Genomic DNA, 19,772 nt, shown 5'->3' with positions numbered 1-19,772 from the left:
GCAATGGCAGTTTCCTACTTATTCTGAATTACCATATTTCCTGCTCATTTACTTATTTGTTATGGTTGGGCTCCTAAAGCAGCTCTGGCACATGCAAAGGATTTGTGTTAGCCAACTGAGCTTTGCTTTTTTTGCTTAGTCTTTGAGCACTTGACCTTATCTATCAGAAACGGCTTTAGAAGCTCCCCTAAGTTTCAAAACCAGCTTGCCGTGGAGATGGAAATTTGTTTTGAGCAGGGCCAGCCCTACTGTTAGACAGAGGGCACATCCAGACTCCACTGGATTCAATTTTCCCCGATATTAACTTGCCTTATGATTTCCATGTTTTATGTGATCTTTCCCACAACATAAAAGCCACTTCTGGGAATCTAGCAGAAGTTTAGCTCTTATCTCTACTTTAGTTGCTTCCAGGAAAGAAATCTGTTCCAAACCCTATTAACACAGATAATTATGGGAGTTTTGAGCTGCAATTCCTCCACTCTTTTCATAGATAGTGCCATGCGATGAAATTCAGAGCAGTTTTCCCTCATGCAGTTCTTTCCCACTGTTTTCATGGGTGAATCATGGGGGAGCAAAACCACGTGTGTGCGTAAATGGTGGGATCCTGTACCATGATGTCCTCCGCTGTGTCACACCACACCAATGGTGTGAATCAAATCTAGTACAATGTTGATAGGTAGGCTTCTGCTGCATGTGTGTGTGTGTGTGTGTACAAATGAATGTGCACACAAGTCAGGAGGGAATTACTTTCGCTTGCTTTTCAGAGCAGTTGTTATATTAGTCTTTTGCAATAAAAAAAGAGAGAAATCAATCTTCTGTATACTTATTTGAAAGTAACCCCATGAAATCCAGCTGGGTTTAATTCTAAATAAACCTACATAGGATTGGGAATTCTAATTTTAGGTAGTCACGATGAAACCTGACTCAGGGGGAGGTATTCTGGTTAATCCAGAATACTTTAGTTTCTGGCTCCACCCACCATTGGCTCTGACTCCACCCACTACCAGTTTGTGTCCTCCCCCACAGATTACACTACTGCCCTTGACAGGAAGGAAAAGATGGCTCCATACACATTGTGGAAGATTCCCGGGAACATTCCTGTGTGTTCCTTTGATAAATGAGGACAGTTTTTGAGGACGACCATCCAGGTTGTGAAATTACACCTGTTAGGATATTTCCGTTCCACCTTAAAAGGGAGCAGGATGTTTGTGTCACAGCCTGCGCATTTCCTGTTCACAGGATGTTTATGTTTTCTATTGCTTTCGTTTCTCTCTTGGTGTCGAAGACACTGAAGCAGGCAGTCATGTTTTTTTGTTCTGATCAACGCTGATTAAAACTTGTAAATAATGCTCTCCTGAGTGCGACTTTTGCTGTGGATTATCTGCTGACAGAGTGTGCATGAGCCCAGGAATGTGGGAAGCTATTTTCAGGAGCTTGTGTCGCTAATTGCTGAAACTGCGTATCTACGGGAGATCGGTGGACGTCCGGAGTCGACGTGGAGGCAGTGATGGCCTTTGTCTCCCTGGCAGTATCCCACTGAATACTGCCCTGAATATGTAGAGGATTTTTTTTGTTTTTGTTTTAGAGAAGCTCAACTACCATTACCAGTCTCTCCACAAGAAACCCCAACCTGTGATCCTCTTAGGATCAGACTTTGAAAATCACGGATCTCAGTGGCAGTGAGCGAATAGGTCTTTTTCTCTGTCTACCTTGCATATTGTTTCAAAACCTGCAAAGTATGTTAAGCTTGCTTTTAAATATGAACCAGTTCAAATGTCTTCCCCATTCTTCCTAATTCTAGCTGACTGGAAACCCCAGATCTTGAGAAAAGTCTTCCATGTAGGATTTCCATTCATAGCAAGCAACCCTTTCCTTGTGTTCTATTTTTGAGGCATGTTGCTAATTTCTCTCTCTCTCGCCTTCTAAAAAAAGCAGCCTTACAAGCACATAAAACATATATGAGGCAACTTGTACCAGTAATGTGGTCCTGGACAATGTTTTTCGGATTTCTTTTTTCCTCTTTAAAATCAAATGTTATTTATTGCTGTGTGGTTTACCGTGGTTTTTTGCAGGCTGCATGTAAAGATTGCGCCTCTTTAAAGCCACTTTACTGCGATTTTCTACTGCCCAGTGTGCTTTGCTGTGTTATTAACTCTTCTTTTGTGACTGAGAACAAGCTTTCTTTTATATGTCACTGACCTTCAGAATTGCAAGCTGCAGTTATGGTGATCTGGGGGTGGGCTTGGCTGTGTGTTGCTGTTTTCCCTCTTAGATACTGTAGTGTTTACTTCAGTGTCTGAAAGGTATGATAATAACTTGGTGATTATCATAAACACTCATCTATGAGTCTGTCACCTTCTAATATCAAGTTATAGTTTATTCATAAATACAGTGACTGTGAAGGGCAGGGGATTATGGGATATGAACGAGTTTATCACCCTCATCGTTTTATGGGCAGAACTAGAACCAAATGCAAAGTTTGCTGCTGCTTCTGTGTCCATTCCTCCTCTGAGTTATGATGCATTCCTAATACCTGCCAGTACTGTGAGGTAGGTGTCTCATAACTTCTTGCATAGCAACCTGCTTCTCTCTCCTTAGCCAATTAGAAAGTATCTCAGTTATAACCTTCCAGAACTCTTGAGTCTGGTGCTGAACCCATGACAGCACAGGAAGAGTATGTTCCCTACTAATGCACTGGCCACTTTCAGCTCTGAGGTGCTGGTGTGAGATAACACTGCTGCAATAATTTTTATGACTGCTAGCAATTACAGTGGTACCTCGGGTTACAGACGCTTCAAATTACAGACGCTTCAGGTTACAGACTCCGCTAACCCAGAAATAGTACCTCGGGTTAAGAACTTTGCTTCAGCATGAGAACAGAAATCGTGCTCCGGCGGCGCGGCGGCAGCAGCAGGAGACCCCATTAGTTAAAGTGGTACCTCAGGTTAAGAACAATTTCAGGTTAAGAATGGACCTCCAGAATGAATTAAGTTCTTAACCCAGGTACCACGTAACTGAGAGAGAGAGATCAAGATCTGCTTTCTTGTGATCCCAGATCTTACGCAGGAGTATAAGTTTCTGCTGAACCAAAGTTTTAAGAACAGAACCAAAGTCTAAGCAAGATCTCTTGACACTTTCCATAAGAGAGCAAGTCTGATGTCTGAAGGTCAGCACCTCTTCTGGAAGGCAAGACAACAGGCAGTGGCTTCAGAGAGGCATCTGATTCTTCAGGGGAAAGAAAACCAGTGGTGATTGTCTCCTCCCTCTCACAAGCCCTCTCACCCACCTTTGCCTTCTTGTCTCCCCAGATCATCTTGCCCAGAACTTTTGGAACCCCCAGACTGCCTCCACCTTGGGGTGGAGACATGCCTCTTGAAGCCCCGCTGAGCTTTTGTCTAGTTTCCACTGAATGGAACATAGGAAGAGACAGTGGTGGCTGTTGCTCACTGGACTGGTAGGATGGAAAGCAGGGAGCTCAACAGTAGGTGGCGCTAGAGCCAATGACAGACAGGGCAAGTAGCCGTGTTGGTCTGATGCAGTCGAAATATAAATAATAAAAATTAAATTGTCCAGGAGCACCTTAGAGACCAACTAAGTTTGTTCTTGGGATAAGCTTTCGTGTGCATGCACACTTCTTCAGATATCTGAAGAATATCTTCTTCTTCTTCTTCTTCTTTTCTTTATAATTTTTTATTATTTTCCTTACACACTTTTTCAAACAACGTATTAATCAACATGCAAACCTTTTTTGCTCCTCCGAGCTTACGACTTCCCTCCTTCCCTTCAGCTGGTATCCCATATCATATCCAATCGCGCATTCTAACTCTTTACAATTTATCTGCATTGTAGGATTTACTTCAGTCCTGCTAGTGTCTTTGAGTTTTTACAGTTATCATTTAAGTAGATAATAAATTTACTCCAGTCTTTCTGAAATTTCTGATCGTCCTAGTCTCGGATCCTGCAAGTCAGTTTGGCTAACTCAGCAAAATCCATCATCTTCGCCTGCCACTCTGCAATAGTAGGGGTTTCTTGTGATTTCCATTTTTGGGCCAACAAAGCCCTCGCTGCAACTGTGGCATGCATGAATAACCTTTGATCTGTCTTCATAATCTCGTTTCCCATCAAGCCAAGCAAGGCTTGCTTGCCCGAAGAATATCTTCAGATACATAAAGAAGTGTGCATGCACACGAAAGCTTATACAGTGGTACCTCAGGTTACAGACACTTCAGGTTACAGACGCTTCAGGTTCATAGCTGTCAAAGTTTCCCTTCTTTTAAGGGAAATTCCCTTTTTCCGAATAGGATTCCTCGCAAGAAAAGGGAAAAGTTGACAGCTATGTTCAGGTTACAGACTCCGCTAACCCAGAAATAATACCTCGAGTTAAAACTTTGCTTCAGGATAAGAACAGAAATTGCGCAGCGGCAGCGGTAGGCCCCATTAGCTAAAGTGGTACCTCAGGTTAAGAACAGTTTCAGGTTAAGAACGGATCTCCAGAACAAATTAAGTACCTCTTCACCTGAGGTACCACTGTACCAAGAACAAACTTAGTTGGTCTCTAAGGTGCTATTGGACATTTTATTTTTATTTTTATATATATTTAGACAGGGCAACTAATTCTAGTTTTGTCCCCATAAAGGCAACACTGAGGAGGAGGAAGAAGCTGAATGCCAGGGTCACCCACTGGACTATAGAATCATACAAGTGTAGAGTTGGAAGGTACCCCAAGGGTCATCTAGTCCAACCCCCTGCAATGCAGGAAACTCAGCTAAAGCATCCAGGACAGATACCCACCCAACTGCTTGTAAGTAAGAAGGCAGAGAGGGTAGTGGGTGCCCAATAACAGTGCTCCATTTGCTCACGAGGGAGGGGGGCAGCATCAAAGGGTTCTGAACCAGTTTTCAAAACCTCAAAGGGTTGCAAGGAGTTTTCTGTTAGCAATCTGACAGCACCGAATGGATTTCTTTTAATGCATTTATTTATTTATTTATTTATTTATTTATTTATTTATTTATTACAACGGAAATCCGGTTCTGCAAGCTCCCTCTGCCTTTTTAGAAAATTGTATTGTGCAATTTAATTTCTTCCCCTTGAAGCCCTACCCTGAACTTTTGAAGGACTTTCGTCCGTAACGTTTTGTATACCGGTGCAATTTCACCTCTGCGCTTTTGTACCCGGGGATGTTGCTGCAGGATATGTCACGTTTAACGAGAGGAAATCACTTTCCAGGGTAACTTGTCATTAAGACTCACCGTCAGAACTTCTGAAGTTATAGCTACAGAGCGAGAGCCCCTGCATGGTAAACCGTAGCTTGCAAGGTCCAGACATTTCCTAATCAATAGATAACGTGCCGGTAGGAACTAATGCCCTTTTCACCCCCTAATATTAACAGTAATAAAGTTCTCCGGAAAGGACACGACTGTCTTTTTAACTGCCTCTTCCCAGTTGCAGACCCATAATTCATCTTGTAGCGTTAGCAAAAAGAGATAGATGTTCCTTTGCCCATTTTGCCAATCATAGCACATGATAACTCAATTCTATTCCCAGAATTCTAAATGAACTCGACAGAGCAAAAACTAGAGTCAAGGGTTTAATGAGATTCTAGTATATTATTGGCCTAATCCCCTTTTTATTTTACCTTTTATTTTTTGCTTTTGACAAGACACTACTGTCTTTTCTATAGCAGCAAGCAAAGTGGCATCTCCATGTGATTGACAGCTTAGCTTTCCGCCGCCACCACCCCTCCTTTCTCCAGGTATCTAAATAACCAAGGTCAAACTGGACATTACAGGAAACACGAGTAAGCTGGTGATTTTGCAATATAATTTCAAGTAGTTATTTATAGCCCACTCATAAAATATTAAACATAGAAGAAACTATCTGTCTGATTATTAACTTGTGGTTTGAATATCAAGTGTGTGCATGCAGCGGCAAGTGTTTTGGGGGTCGATTTGGAAACTGGGCAAAATCAGCAATGGCAGAAACAGGAGAAGACAAAAATAGCTCGTATTGATGCTTTCAGGATCCATTTGATTTATTTATTTATCATGTCAGCCGTGTTCTCCACTATAAATAAATATTTGAAGTACAAAGTGTTGCACACAAAGTAAAACACAGGGAATGGCTGTGGGTCAGTAGCAGAGTAACTACTTCACATGCAGAAGGTGCGATCCTGGGAAAACGTGCTGAAGTGGTTGTTAGACGCGGGTGGCGCTGTGGGTTAAACCACAGAGCCTAGGACTTGCCGATCAAAAGGTTGGTGGTTCGAATCCCCGCAACGGGGTGAGTTCCCAATGCTTGGTCCCTGCTCCTGCCAACCTAGCAGTTCGAAAGCACATCAAAGTGCAAGTAGATAAATAGGTACCACACCAACGGGAAGGTAAACAGCGTTTCCGTGCGCTGCTCTGGTTCACCAGAAGCGGCTTAGTCATGCTGGCCACATGACCCGGAAGCTGTACGCCGGCTCCGTCGGCCAGTAAAGCGAGATGAGTGCCACAACCCCAGAGTCGTCCATGACGAGACCTAATGGTCAGGGGTCCATTTACCTTTACCTTTAACCAATGGCACCTTTAACCCCTGCCCCAGTGACTTCAGTCTGACTTCAACCAGCCCCCAATTGCCTTCCTTCCTGCCAGGAAATGGCTCTGCCTCTTTGGCTCCACCACTTAGATGCCATTGTACCACTTAGTACCATTTTGGCATGTTGAGCGGTATATAAATAAAATAAAAATAACAGTACTGTTGGTTTGCCTACCTTCTGCCTTACTAGTCACAGTGGTAGGGCACTCAGTGGGCACTAGCCACCTCTGCTACTAACCATTAGTTTAAATATTAGAGCCATTTCCCTAAACCATATTAAAGAAATTAGCATTTTAAGACTCACTAATAAGGCCCAACCCAAGAAATTAGCATTTTCAGACTCACTAATAAGGCCCAACCCACGCACCCCCAAGCTGTCTCTTCAGTAGCAACTCACACTGTTCCTCTCTTATATAAGTATATGACCAGCTAGTTGCCCTTCTGGGGGTTATGTCAGGAGGAGGGCTTTTAGGGGGGCAATTACCACAATAAGGGAACAAGGATGCAAGGAGGCAGCAATTTCTATCTCATTCTGTGTTTGTCACAATTGGCGCTGTTTCCATTCTGCTACAGTTCGGCTTCCACTAAACTCTACATTATTCGTCTCCCCATCCACAACGGCCCAAACTAGCACAAATCATTGTTGATTATTTCAGTGCATTTCAGTGGAAGGGAAATGCCAAAAGCAATGCAGAAAATTATGTGATTTATGGACTAAAAAAGAAAAGAAGAAAGATAGTGAATGCCGCTCATATTTGCTTAGGAGGTGATTTTTGTTCCTGTCCTTGGCAAACATGGAAATTGTAGCTATGTCCCCTCCCATTTCCAAGGGAATTATCCATCATCACTAGTCAAAAGCACTTTTTTCCAGTCTACTTCATACACATACATACTGACCTCTCCTTTCGGTGAGAATGCTAGGAACAGACCATATCTGTTATTGTTCTGATGTAGAGCCAAGGTGTTGTCACCCAGAGGGGGAGATGGTGTGGTGTTGAGAGCCCTGCACACTAGCTAGCCACTTGTAGAAGTTCAAAACTGCTTTTTTAAAAAAAACACACTACAATAAAAATCTAATATAGTTAAAGGATCTCAGAAAAATGGTGAATGTTTGGCCAAGATTATACTGTATAGCGGCTTTTGGTAAATAGTGATAAAATTACAAGTTTGAACAGGCTCACCCATCTCAAGTTAACATTAGCCATGCTACTTAACGATTCTAAGCATATAAATCGGCAAACATGAGGAAAAGTTTATATACTTGTATAAAATCACAGGAAAGCTTTAAATGAAATGCAACCTTCCAACAAAGGGAATATTGAGACAATCATCAGAGTAGGTTCGCAGTAGTTAATATTCCAATAGTGTTTCTTTAAATCAAGGACCCATGCAAAGAAGTAGGTTCCATCTGAACAAGGCTCACGTTAATAATAAAGATGATTTAGCTCTGCAATCGTTGCCCCAAGCACAGAGAAACTTTCCCTGTAAATAGTCAATTAGCAACCTTAGAGGTAACAAGACTCTCACCGCATTCACTGGAATTAAAATTTGTTGTGCTTCACAGAAGTATGGAAATAATTCCCTCGTTCATTATGTCTCACTCAAGGTCAATGATATAGCACTTGAGGCAGAGTTTGACCTTCAGATTTATGACACTTTGGGCCCAATCTTCAGGTGCAAACCTCCATAGAATTAAATGGGGTATGCCAAATTACACCACATGAAGCTCTTAAGAACCAACTTGCATAAGAACAAGGTATGAGGAGAGCTGTTGCATTCACATACCCTCCAACATACTGAATCCCAAAATTGGAATATGTGTCATCCTGTCCGGGCTCTTGTGCAAGTCACGTTAGTCATGTGAGATCATGGAGCCGTAAAGACATGCTTTTTCAGGGCCATACACTCATGCCATCCCAAACCGTGTGCTTTGGGGCACCACATGAGATCGTGGCCCCCCAAATAGGCTTTTGGGAAGTGAGATATTGGCGTGAAATTAGGTGATATCACAGCACCCCAAAATGGCTGCCATGCTCTCACAGGAAAAGTAGGATGTCCCGGTTTTTCCAGGTCACTTGCGGAGTATGCCTTCAGGTCTTGTTTATGGGCATCCCCTAGGCAACTGGTTGTGCTACGTGAGAACAGGATGTTGGACTAGATGGGCCTTTGGCCTCATCCAGCAAGGCCCTTCTTATGAGCTCTGTTGGATAAAACCAAAAGTCCATCTAGAGTCCAGTATCCTGTTTCCGACAGCATCCTGTTTCTCACTAGAAGAACACAATGATAGCACTCTTTTGACACCTTTATTCCCCAGCAAGTGGTACCCAGCCTACTACTATAGATAAGCTTTTATTGGGGAAGGGTTATAGCTCAGAGGTTGAGCATGTGCCTTGATTGCCGAATGTTCCAGGTTCAATTCTTAGCATCTCCAGGTAAGGGTGGGAAGGACCCCTGTCTGAAACCTTGGAGAACTGCTGCGCATCAGTGTATATTTGACCATTGGTCTATGCAGCTCAGTATCATCTATGCTGACTGGCAGTGGCTATCCAGAATTTCAGACAGGGCGCTCTCTCTGCCCTACCTGAAGATGCTGGGGATGCATGCAAAGCAGTTGCTCTACCACTTAACTAAAGTCATATCCAATATCTAGAAGGCAGATTTCCATTTCCATTTTGGCCCTTTGATACTTGCATAGTGTGAACAGGGGGCTAGTTTATTCTAACGTCTTTTCAGGAATTAGGTTCAAGAACCTAATTGAATCTTTAAAACCAGCTAAAATGTTTCCTTTTCTTACTTAGCTATTGGGTGTGCAGTGGGAGAGGCTGTTGTTGCAACATCCTCAGAATGCACTGGTGTTTTTCATAGAGTTTTCTGAGAAGGACCTAATTTTCTTCTTCTGTCATTCATGAACCCAAAAAAGAGATTTACAACGGGGGAAGGATAATGAGTATTTGGTCCGAGATCTATTGTTCTCCAAATCTAATGAATAATCCTGGAGATTGATTTCAAGGGAAATAAATATTAAATATCCCATCCACTTCTAAATGTACATGTTATAGAGCTTGTTGTAAAATTAATAGAAATGGATACCAGAGCAGAATTTAGATTCTGGATTAGTTTGGTTCCAAAACTGCTCACTGTTGCATGCTCCCATGAAACCATATTTTCAGTACTCCTAAATTCACTATTTCACTGATGTCTTTGTTTGTTTGTTTGTTTTTTGGATGTTTATTTTTCTTTTTAAAATTATCTTACTGTGTTTTACGTAAACTATATGGGTATTTGCATATTCAAGCTCAATCCAGATAAGACCCAGATAAGCGGATGGAAAGGAGATTGCCTGCTCTTGATGGAGTTCCTCTGAAGGAACACTGCAAGCTACCATTGCATATTTCCCATACATACCCCTCTCAAGAGCAACACACTGATCCGTGGGCTGGGCTTGCATTTTACAAACATCATGTTGACTGTTCCCACTGACGATTGCTCATCACCATTACCTCCACCAATACCTCTGCTGGTTGCATGGCCTGAACATGGAGTGATTAACCTGGGGGTCACCACATGTTTACGGCATGAAAGTTAGCAGCGGAGGGTGGTGTGGTGCCCTGGGCTCACACCTCAGAGCCCCCTGCCTTGGTCTTTATTCCACCAAACATGGAATGGTGTGGGGAAATGGTCCAAGAGATGGAGAACCTGTGGCCCTTGAGATATTGTTTGATTCTATCTATCATCCTTTCTGACCAATGACAATGCTCAAGTTGTAGTCCAGCAGGATCTTGAGGTCCAGAGGTTCCCATTTTCTGCCACAGCAAGAGCCTTGGACCTTCCTACTCTACCCACAGCCACACGCATTGGGTTCCACCCTCTGCACACATGTGACGCCATTGGTGGGAGGAGGCCCGACGGGGCTTGCCATGGCCATGTGAAAGCCCGATATGGCCCACCGCAGTCCGCAGAATATTGAAGGACCTGGCCTTCTCCTTGAAAAAATTTTTTTGGGGGGGGCTTGGCCCCTGCTCCTCCCTATAGCACCCTTGCCCACAGGTGTCACGATTGTGCCATTTGCTGCAAGGTGACCACAACCACCTATGCTTTAGTAGCAAGCAGTGTAAGGGCTTTAATACTCATTTCAGAGTCCTTATATATAGCTGTTTAAAAACTGGTAGTGGCTCATATGTCCTGTGTTTTCTGCATGGATTTAAAGCTAGTGATATGGAACCCAACCCTTTTAGCACAAGCACAACCCTCTGTTTGGCTGAAAGCTGGGAATGGCTTGAGCCTTGGTATTTTACTCTTAGCTTTCCAATCACCTTAACGGCACTGCATTTGGAGATAATCCATTTTAAATACAAAGGGGGAAATCAGCTGAGTGAGAGATCCAATTTCGTTTTGAGCTCTGGGATTTAACCACAGTCGAGTACCTTTAAATTAGATGGACAATATTAAAAATAACAAATTTCAATAAGGAGTGAGGCTCTCAAAGGTTTCATATAGGGTCGAGTCGGTATCCTGTTTGCCCAAGAACTTTCAGCAATGCAATAGCTCGCCCCTAGCTCCTCTCAGACTTAGAGGCTTAGAAGTCTATTATGAAAAACAGGGAAAGAGCTCGAGAACTCACAAGATGCTCAAGGAGAAATAAAGGTCCCACCTATTTACAAATACTTGTCTTCCTTCCGCATAATCTACATTAAAGAATATTGACAGGTTCCGTATCTGGGCTAATGTGAAATGACAGATTGCTCAGATCAGAACACTGCGAAAGGCCACAGGGTAAATGAGTCAATGCAACTTCCCAACCTGCTTTGCATCTCAAAAGCCCCCGTCGCCAGCATGCAGCACAAACCAATTTCATACCCACAGTGATGATGTCAACTGAGAAAAGTAGGAAATAGGAAACTGAACTATTTAAGCTACTTTCCCCCTTTAGCCTACTTGCTAATTCTGGATTGATGCAAAGCTTTTTATCATCTGTTACTCTCCTTTAAAAAAAATGCTGTTCTACATGAATCCCACATTATCATTTCAGCTTCTCTTCGAAGAAACTATGAGATTCAAGATTGTTGTGTTTTTCTTTTTTTAAAAAAAAAGTATGCATGTATTTAACAATTAGGTAAAAGGTAAAGGACCCCTGGACAGTTAAGCCCAGCCAAAGGCGACTATGGGGTTGCGGCGCTCATCTCTATTTTCTGGCCGAGGGAGCCGGCGTTTGTCCACAGACAGCTTTCTGGTCATGTGGCCAACATGACTAAACTGCTTCTGGTGCAACAGGACACCATGACGGAAACCAGAGTGCATAGAAATGCCGTTTACCTTCCTGCCACAGGGGTACCTATTTATCTACTTGCACTGGTGTGCTTTCGAACTGTTAGGTTGGCAGGAGCTGGCAACGGGAGCTCACCCCATTGAGCAGATTTGAAATGCTGACCTTCCGATGAGCAAGCCCAAGAGGCTCAGTGGTTTAGACCACAGCACCACCCGCATCCCATGTTAACACTTAACAGCACAGTCCAATGTGTGTTTCCATGGAAGTGGAAGTTGCACTGTGCGCAGCTGGGTTAACTCACAAGTAAATGCCTTTGGATTGTGACCTGAATGATTAAAATGCAGGGTGGTTCACCAAGTTATATCTGAGGCATAGTTTGCAGTGAACAGAAACAGAATCTTCTAAACCCAGGGCTTTTTTTTTCAGCTGGAACTTGCCAGAGGTCACTTCCGGCCCTTCTCAGGGGGCCATTATAAGAAAATAAGGGAGGTGTTTGTGGTGAGTTCCAGCACCTGTTTTGTAGAAAAATAGCACAGTATAAACCTTTCATCTGAAAACATTTTAGATGTATAGGGTCACATTAGTTGGTACCACCACAAGCAAGGGTTGGTAGTCTGAAAAATAAATCCGGAAGCTTTCTTTCTTTGAGAAGGCGTGTTCTACGTGAAGTTGCTCTCCATGACTGTCTCTTAGGCACCCTGCACTCAGTGTCCTCTTGCTGAAATTCTTAACCATCTTAATCCCACCTCGCTCTGGGCTGCCAGGATGGTTTGCCTTCCAACATCCTGTACCCCTGTGTGAGACTTCTAGAAATCCTTTCCTCCAGTGCTCCCACTTTATTTAAAAGACTCTTTTACTTGGGAAAAAAACCCCTCTTACTGTCCCATTTAGAGATTGAAGATGCAAATTGAAATCTGGCATCAGTGTTGCTATTGGTTTTTGGCCTTGCCCTTGTACTATAATGCTCAGTCCAATTCTCCAAGGACTGAGAAGTTACAGAGGTTCAGTTTCCCTTAGAAGACCGTTTCTGGAGGCTTAGGGTGTTTTCTAATATTTGAGGGTTGTTGGTTTTTTTACAGATATACAGGTAGAGCATAGGGGGAGACTAGTGGCTGAAATGCTCCAACCGAGAGCCAAATCCACTGCTCCACGTCAGTCTATGTGTTATGTACTGAGTTGAATAGGATCCAAACTGCAGCAGTCTGATTGGTCCTAGAACAATAGGATCCAAAAGGCAGCAGTCTGATTGGTCCTAGAACAATAGGATTCAGAATGCAGCAGTCTGATTGGTCCTAGAGCAATGCAGCAGTATGACTGGTTGGCAGGAACCACCCAATCATGCTCCAGATGAAAGTGAATCCACAACCTGATTGGCTTACAGTAGAATTCTGGAATTAGCCAATCATGTGCAGCCCATTGTGTAAATAAGGTATATAAAGCAGATGCTTTGAGGGGACTTTCATTCATTCCTCCTCACCACTATGAGCTGAATAAAGAGCATGAAATCACTTTGCGACTCTGAGTATATTTCACTATGCTTCAGTCACAGCTAGCTTGCCCTCATCCCTTGGCTAGAGAGGAGGAATAAGGATTGAGTCCCAAAACTGCACAATCATGAGGTGGAATGAGACTATTATGCCAGGCGGCCGGCACAGGAGTGAGGAGGACTGGGCAGAGGCTACCAGTTCTGCTAGTGCTGCCAGCACTTCTGGTCACCTTTCACCCACCCAGGGAGCTGAGAGTTTTTTCCACCCCCTATACCCTCTCTTCACTGCCTTGCCATGTGGAAGGGCCCAGGGAGATCCTTCCTCAGAGTGAGGCATTCTGAATGTGGTACTCAGATGAATGACTGCACCACCACTGCAACAGCTGCAGCAGAGATAGGCTGCTTAAACTTGGGAGAATACTGTTATTCACTGCTACATATTTATTTCCTGATTCTGTCCTAAACGGCCTCAGTCCAATATACCTGAAAGAGCGTCTCCACCCCCATCTTTCTGCCAGGACACTGAGGTCCGGCTCCGAGGGCCTTCTGGCAGTTCCCTCGCTGCAAGAAACCAAGTTACAGGGAACCAGGCAGAGGGCCTTCTCGGTAGTGGTACCCACCCTGTGAAATGCCCTCCCATCAGACGTCAAGGAAATAAACAATTATCTGACTTTTAGAAGACATCTGAAGGCAGCCCTGTGCAGGGAAGCTTTTAATGTTTGACGGACTACTGTATTTTAATATTTTGTTGGAAGCCGTCCAGAGTGGCTGGGGAAACCCAGCCAGATGGGTGGGGTATAAAATAATAATAATAATAATAATAATAATAATAATAATAATAATAATTCCTGTCCAGATACAGGCAAATTCCCTTTATAGGACTCTCTGCTAGACCTGCCTCCACCCTACCAGCCTTTCCATATAGTTGTGAGCAAACAGGAACAGTTGGTGGATGAGCCATCCAAATGTCACATACTTTCAGTGTAAATACGTTCTCTATTTTTAAAAAAAACATACATCCTCACGAGAAAAACAGCTGATTTCTCCATTTTCACACTATTATTACAGCTGACAACAAAATCATATGATAAAAAGCAAGGTTGATGAAACCACTGATCTGTGTAATCCAATCCTTTTCTCTGAATCAAATACATGTGGTGTTGCTTTTCCTAATATTTTATTGAACAGCAAGTAAACTTGGCACATTTTTTTTGACAGGGAAAAAGCAGGAAACAAATTACTTCTTCTGTAGTACTGTAGAAAAGCAATAGATACTGTACATATAGTTTTTGGCAGTTTCCTGCATGTCAGAATATAGCAAATAAGTAAATCTAATATTGGGGGGTAGTTTTGCAATGGATGTTGTAAACGTTCCATTCTCCACATTTTCCATTTGTTAATTTATATATTTATGCATTTTACATATCTTAATACATCAGTTATACAATTGTCACCGTTTATCTTACACTTCCTCACGCCTCCCTCCATGGGGTCTTTTTTAGTCCTTGTTAAGCTGCATCTCCTTAATTACCACCCCTCTTCTGCTTATTTTATCTGCTGCTCATATATCTAATCCCACTTGGAAGTTTATCTGATTGTTATATTTCTTTAAACATTCCAATTCTTCTTTTATATCTGGCTCATCCTGATTTCTTATCTTTGCAGTCAACATTGCTAGCTCCACATAGTCTATTAGCTTATTCTGCCAGTCCATTTTTGCAGGACTATTTTTGTCCTTCCACCTTTGGGCAGAAATTATTCTGGCCACTGTTATTGGATAGAGGAAAAGACTAAGCACTTTCTTGGGTATTTCCCCCTCTACTATACTCAATAAAAACATCTTTGGTTTCTTGGTAAATATGACCCTTAACATCTTTTTTTAGTTCTGAGTATATCATCTCCCAATACCCTTTGGCTTTCTTACAACCGCACCTCATGTGTATAAATGTCCCTTCAATCTCTTCGCATTTCCAACATAAATTGGTTCCCTTTTAATACATTTTTACAAGTTTACTAGGGATGAGGTACCATCTATATATCATCTTTTGTAGATTCTCTTTTAGAGTATAGCGTGCCAAGAATTTCATTGTTTTTCCACAATTTCTCCGAAGAGGCCATATCTATGTTGTGTTCTAGGTCAATTGCCCATGGAATCATAGAGGTCTTTGTCATTTCTTCCTTTGTTAATTTCATTTGTGCAGTTGCTGCACTGCAACCCTGCTCTTTTTCCAAATGGGAGGAATGACTGGATCTATCTCCCTTCTTCTGCTGATAACCTGTAAGGTGGGTTAGGCTGAGACACGATGGCTTGCCCAAGGCAATGTGGAGATATAGACTTTGATCTCCCATAACCAAACAAGGATAGGGAAGATGTAGCCTTACAGTGTTGTTGGTCTATACCTTCTGTCAGCCTCAGCCACTAAAGCCAATGGTAAGAGATGATGGGAATTGTTTTCTAATAATTGATGGGGGCAGGCAGCAGTTTCATTGTACCATACTGGCTCTCAACATTGTTTTCTAAAGTAATGGTGTATCAAGAAACATGGCAAAGCTTCCTTAGACTATTCATCTAATCCTTTCAGCCAGATATAGCAGGGATTGATATAGCATATTTACTATGCCACAAATCTATGTTTCTGGGTATGGTCTAAGGCAGGGAAGCACAACATGTGGCCTGAGGGCCACATTCAGCCTTGATACCTTTTTTGGTGGCCCTCAGCAACATTTGATGCCTCCCTTTGCAACTCTTGCACTGCCTGCCCAAAGCTAGATAAGCAAGGTGCTGGGCTTTGGGAAGGAGGCATGAGGGCTCTGACATTGTCCTAGAGTTAGGGTTAGGGTTTCCCAGCTTTAGGAAGAAGGTGGGAGGGCTCTAGGACCCAGCCAGAGCCTCATGCCTCCTTCCCAAAGCCTCACTTATCTGGCTTTGGAAGGCAGCATGAGGGCTGGGGGATGACATCAATTTTTGGCCAGGCTCTCACCCTCCTGCACAACAAGGCAGGATCAGTATTGAAATACTCTTGCAGCCCACTTGGTATGAAAAGTTGGGCCACGCTGGTCTATGGAAACTCCAGGCAAGCACTCACACACTCACCTCTTACTTGTCCTCCAAGATTGGAAGCTTACATTTTTTAAAATTTCAATTAACCACAGTTTATGTTATGTCAGAACCCTAAACTGTCATTAATCTTAGCTACACTTTGCTTAAATGAGCCACATTCATAACCCATGACTTGACGTTGTCTTGTGCCAAACAAACCATAGTTTAGATTAACTGCAGTCTGTCTGGCTAATAAATGATGAAAGCAAAGATTTCTGGATGCCTCAAGCCCACACCGCGGGAGGAGTGTATGAGACCAAGGCTCACCTAGGTTTTTTCCTGTCCAGACACAAGTAATTGCAACCATTGAGTTGAGCCATCGTTTTATCCAGCTCAGTGCTGTCTGGCAGGCAATGACTCCCTGAGGCTTTCTGCTGAAGCATTCGACCCTATCCCTGAGATTATTTAAATGGAGACTGAACATAGCATCTTACGCATGCAAAGCATGTCTTCTTCCATTGAGCTATGGGTTTCTGCTTCAATCCTGCAACAGTTCTGAGCCTGGCAGCAGTCAGTCATGCTTTCATAACCCTGAGGTTAGATTACTGTAATGCACAGTAATGGATCCCAACAAGGAAACGTATGCAACGTGATTAGATGGAATGGACTCGGTTGTCAGCAGTTAGTACTCTTGCAATCCATCCTTCAACTTCCGCATGCAACATGCAGCATGCAGCCTGCCTGACCTTTCCATGCCCCCAGATTTTCTCTGACACCTATCTACCCTATCTGTGGAATTGCTTAGAAGGGGGAGCATGTTCACATCCCAAGTTAATGGTTGCACATTTTTCATGACAACGAGACTTTCTCCACCCAATAAATCTCGGGAACTGCACCCAACAACAAAGCTGTAATTTATTTTTTCCTCTGTAGGGTCATAGAGTATATTCCTTTGATGTGGCAGCTTTTGGGACAGGTTTTGTTTTTGTAAGAAAACAGCTCCTAATTCTTCATCGGAGGTGATCAATCCACGAAAGGGTTAGGAGGGACAGAGCGGGAAATTTCATTATATGCGGATGACATAATGATTACCTGCCAGGTAATCTAAACAATCATCTTCTCCCACAAGCCACTGCCTGAATGTTACAGTCTCTCTTCTACAATTAGGTGGGTGATGACTGGAGGGTGGACTTATTTGATAATGGTGTCTCATATATTTCAATAGGGACAAATGTAAGGTTCTGCTCTTAGTCAAGAATTAAGCAGCTGCACAAATATGAGAAGGGGGGACATCTGGCTCGCCAGTAGCACATGTGGAAATGATCTAGGGGTCTTAGTAAACCACAAGCTTAACATGAGTCAACAGCGTGATGCAGCAGCAAAAAAAAGCTAATGCTCTTCCCGGTTGATCAAGGGTCTGGAAACCAAACCTTATAAGGAGTGGTTGAGGGAGTTGGGTATGTTTAGCCTAGAAAAGAGGAGACTGAGAGGAGATATGATAGCCATCTTCAAATATCTAAAGGGCTGCCACATGGAAGATGGCGCAAGCTTGTTTTCTCCTGCTTTGGAACCAGTGGATTCAAGTTACAAGAAAATCAAGTACAAACACAAAAAATATTTGGGACATTAGGAAATGTTTTAAATTATCAAAGCTTTGGAAGGCACTGGGAATTAAAATAAACAGAATTCCTAAATTATATTTCTTGTTTTAACTGCTCCAGATTACAAAATATAAAGAGCTTACAAAATGATGTAGTGTGTGTGTGTGTGTGTGTGTGTGTGAACACATTTTTATAATATTATTTTATTGCTGTACATGCGAGGAGGGACTCCAGCTCACAGTAATGGCTATTTCTGGCATCAATAATAAATTCATTGCCAATGTAAATCCTTTTGTGTACGTTCTTCTGTAATGCTCAGCAAAAAACATGTTTCTCTACCAATGTTTCCCTTTGGCACCAGAGGTGTCCCATGTGGTCAGCCATCTGCCCCCATCAACAGTTAAGCCACTGCATTTTGCACCCGCTGGAGCTTCTGGGCCATGCCAAAGGGCAGGCCTACCTAGAACAATTGCAGTAATCCAGTCTCAAGGTTTCCAATGTTTGGACCACAGTGGCCAGGTTACACCAATCAAGATACAGCCATAGCTGAGATACCAGACACAGCAGGTTGTCACAGCAGGAGCAATCAGATGGGTTCTGCTGGTGCATTTGTAGTGTGCATCATATTGTTCAGCTCCTTGATCTCATGAGGAGCAACCCTTTGTGTGAAATCTCTGTCTCCATGTCATCGGCTAATGCTGGCATAGACAAGGAAGCGCACAACATGATAAAAGTCAGCACACTGAATAAGTTGCACTACATATTATGGGATGGGACAGGACCTCAGTTCGGCCTGCGATTCTCAGGAGTAACCCCATGGTTCTTATACAGCTTAATTCCACCTTTAGTGTCTCTGGCTTCATTTAGATAATGTGCTGCCTAACTATAATAAATGAAAATAATATGCATTAGTAGCCAGAGCTCATTTTCATCTTCATGCTACACTGGCATAGAGTGTACTATAAATCATCTTTTGGCTATATACAATTAATTTCCTCTCCTTTCCCCATCTGCTTTTACTTTGTACCACTGTCTGTTTTTAGATTCGATTTGCTAAGGTCACCATTAGATTCCAGTTGAACAGTTGGTGCTTAATATTAAAACATCTTTTTGATGGTAAAGTTATACTTTTCAAAACTGAGAGACAAAGACTATTTCACCTCTTTGGAGAGTTTGGACCTCCTGTATTACAGAAGGCAAGGGGATAAAAATGAGTTTATTTTGGCCTTATTTGAAAGACTGGCAAACACAATTGGCATTTTCATCATTCTTAAGAAACATGGGGGAGATGGTCTGTAATTCCATTTGTGAGGTCTTTGAAAGATGACTCCACAGAAGTTATCTGCATTTGAGATGATTCTGCATATGCTATTTCAGGATAAAAACCTTTTTTATAATTTTCAGGATAACTGTTCTTCCAGATGGGAGCCTCAGAATCCTGAATTCCACTAAATCCGATGAGGGAAGATATGTATGCCGAGGTGAAAATGTATTTGGTTCTGCAGAAATAGTTGCTTCAGTGTTTGTTAAAGGTAAGACGTGGCTGTTTGTTGCATTTATTTATATTTCTATACCACTCCCCACACTATAATATACCCCAAAGTGGCATAAAGGTGGTTCTCCCCAGATACACTTTCAGATTTTACACACACACACACACACACACACACAACAAAAAACAATTCAAGATCCAAATATCGAGATTACTCTTAATATCCCGACTTATCCTCATCCCTTCCATGGGTCCTAGTGATAATATTTACAACTGTATAGCAATACTATCCAAGTTTTATCCTTCCAAAC

At 42.6% G+C, this 19,772-nt stretch overlaps 1 protein-coding gene across 3 annotated transcripts in view; it reads left to right on the top strand.

The window, feature by feature from the left end:
- CNTN5 (contactin 5) overlaps positions 1-19,772 on the top strand; it is a 669,997-nt gene that overhangs the window by 586,291 nt on the left and 63,934 nt on the right. For all 3 annotated transcript variants that reach the window (XM_083609589.1, XM_083609587.1, XM_083609588.1), the window contains one exon: positions 19,374-19,501. In XM_083609589.1, the coding sequence (XP_083465715.1) occupies positions 19,374-19,501 (128 nt within the window). The remainder of the gene's footprint in view (positions 1-19,373; positions 19,502-19,772) is intronic.

The sequence above is a fragment of the Podarcis filfolensis genome (genome assembly GCF_964270895.1).
Source record: "Podarcis filfolensis genome assembly, chromosome: 4".
Classification (NCBI taxonomy): domain Eukaryota; kingdom Metazoa; phylum Chordata; class Lepidosauria; order Squamata; family Lacertidae; genus Podarcis; species Podarcis filfolensis.
The sequence above is the reverse complement of the archived record's forward strand: the minus strand, read 5'-3'. Positions and strand labels throughout refer to the sequence as shown.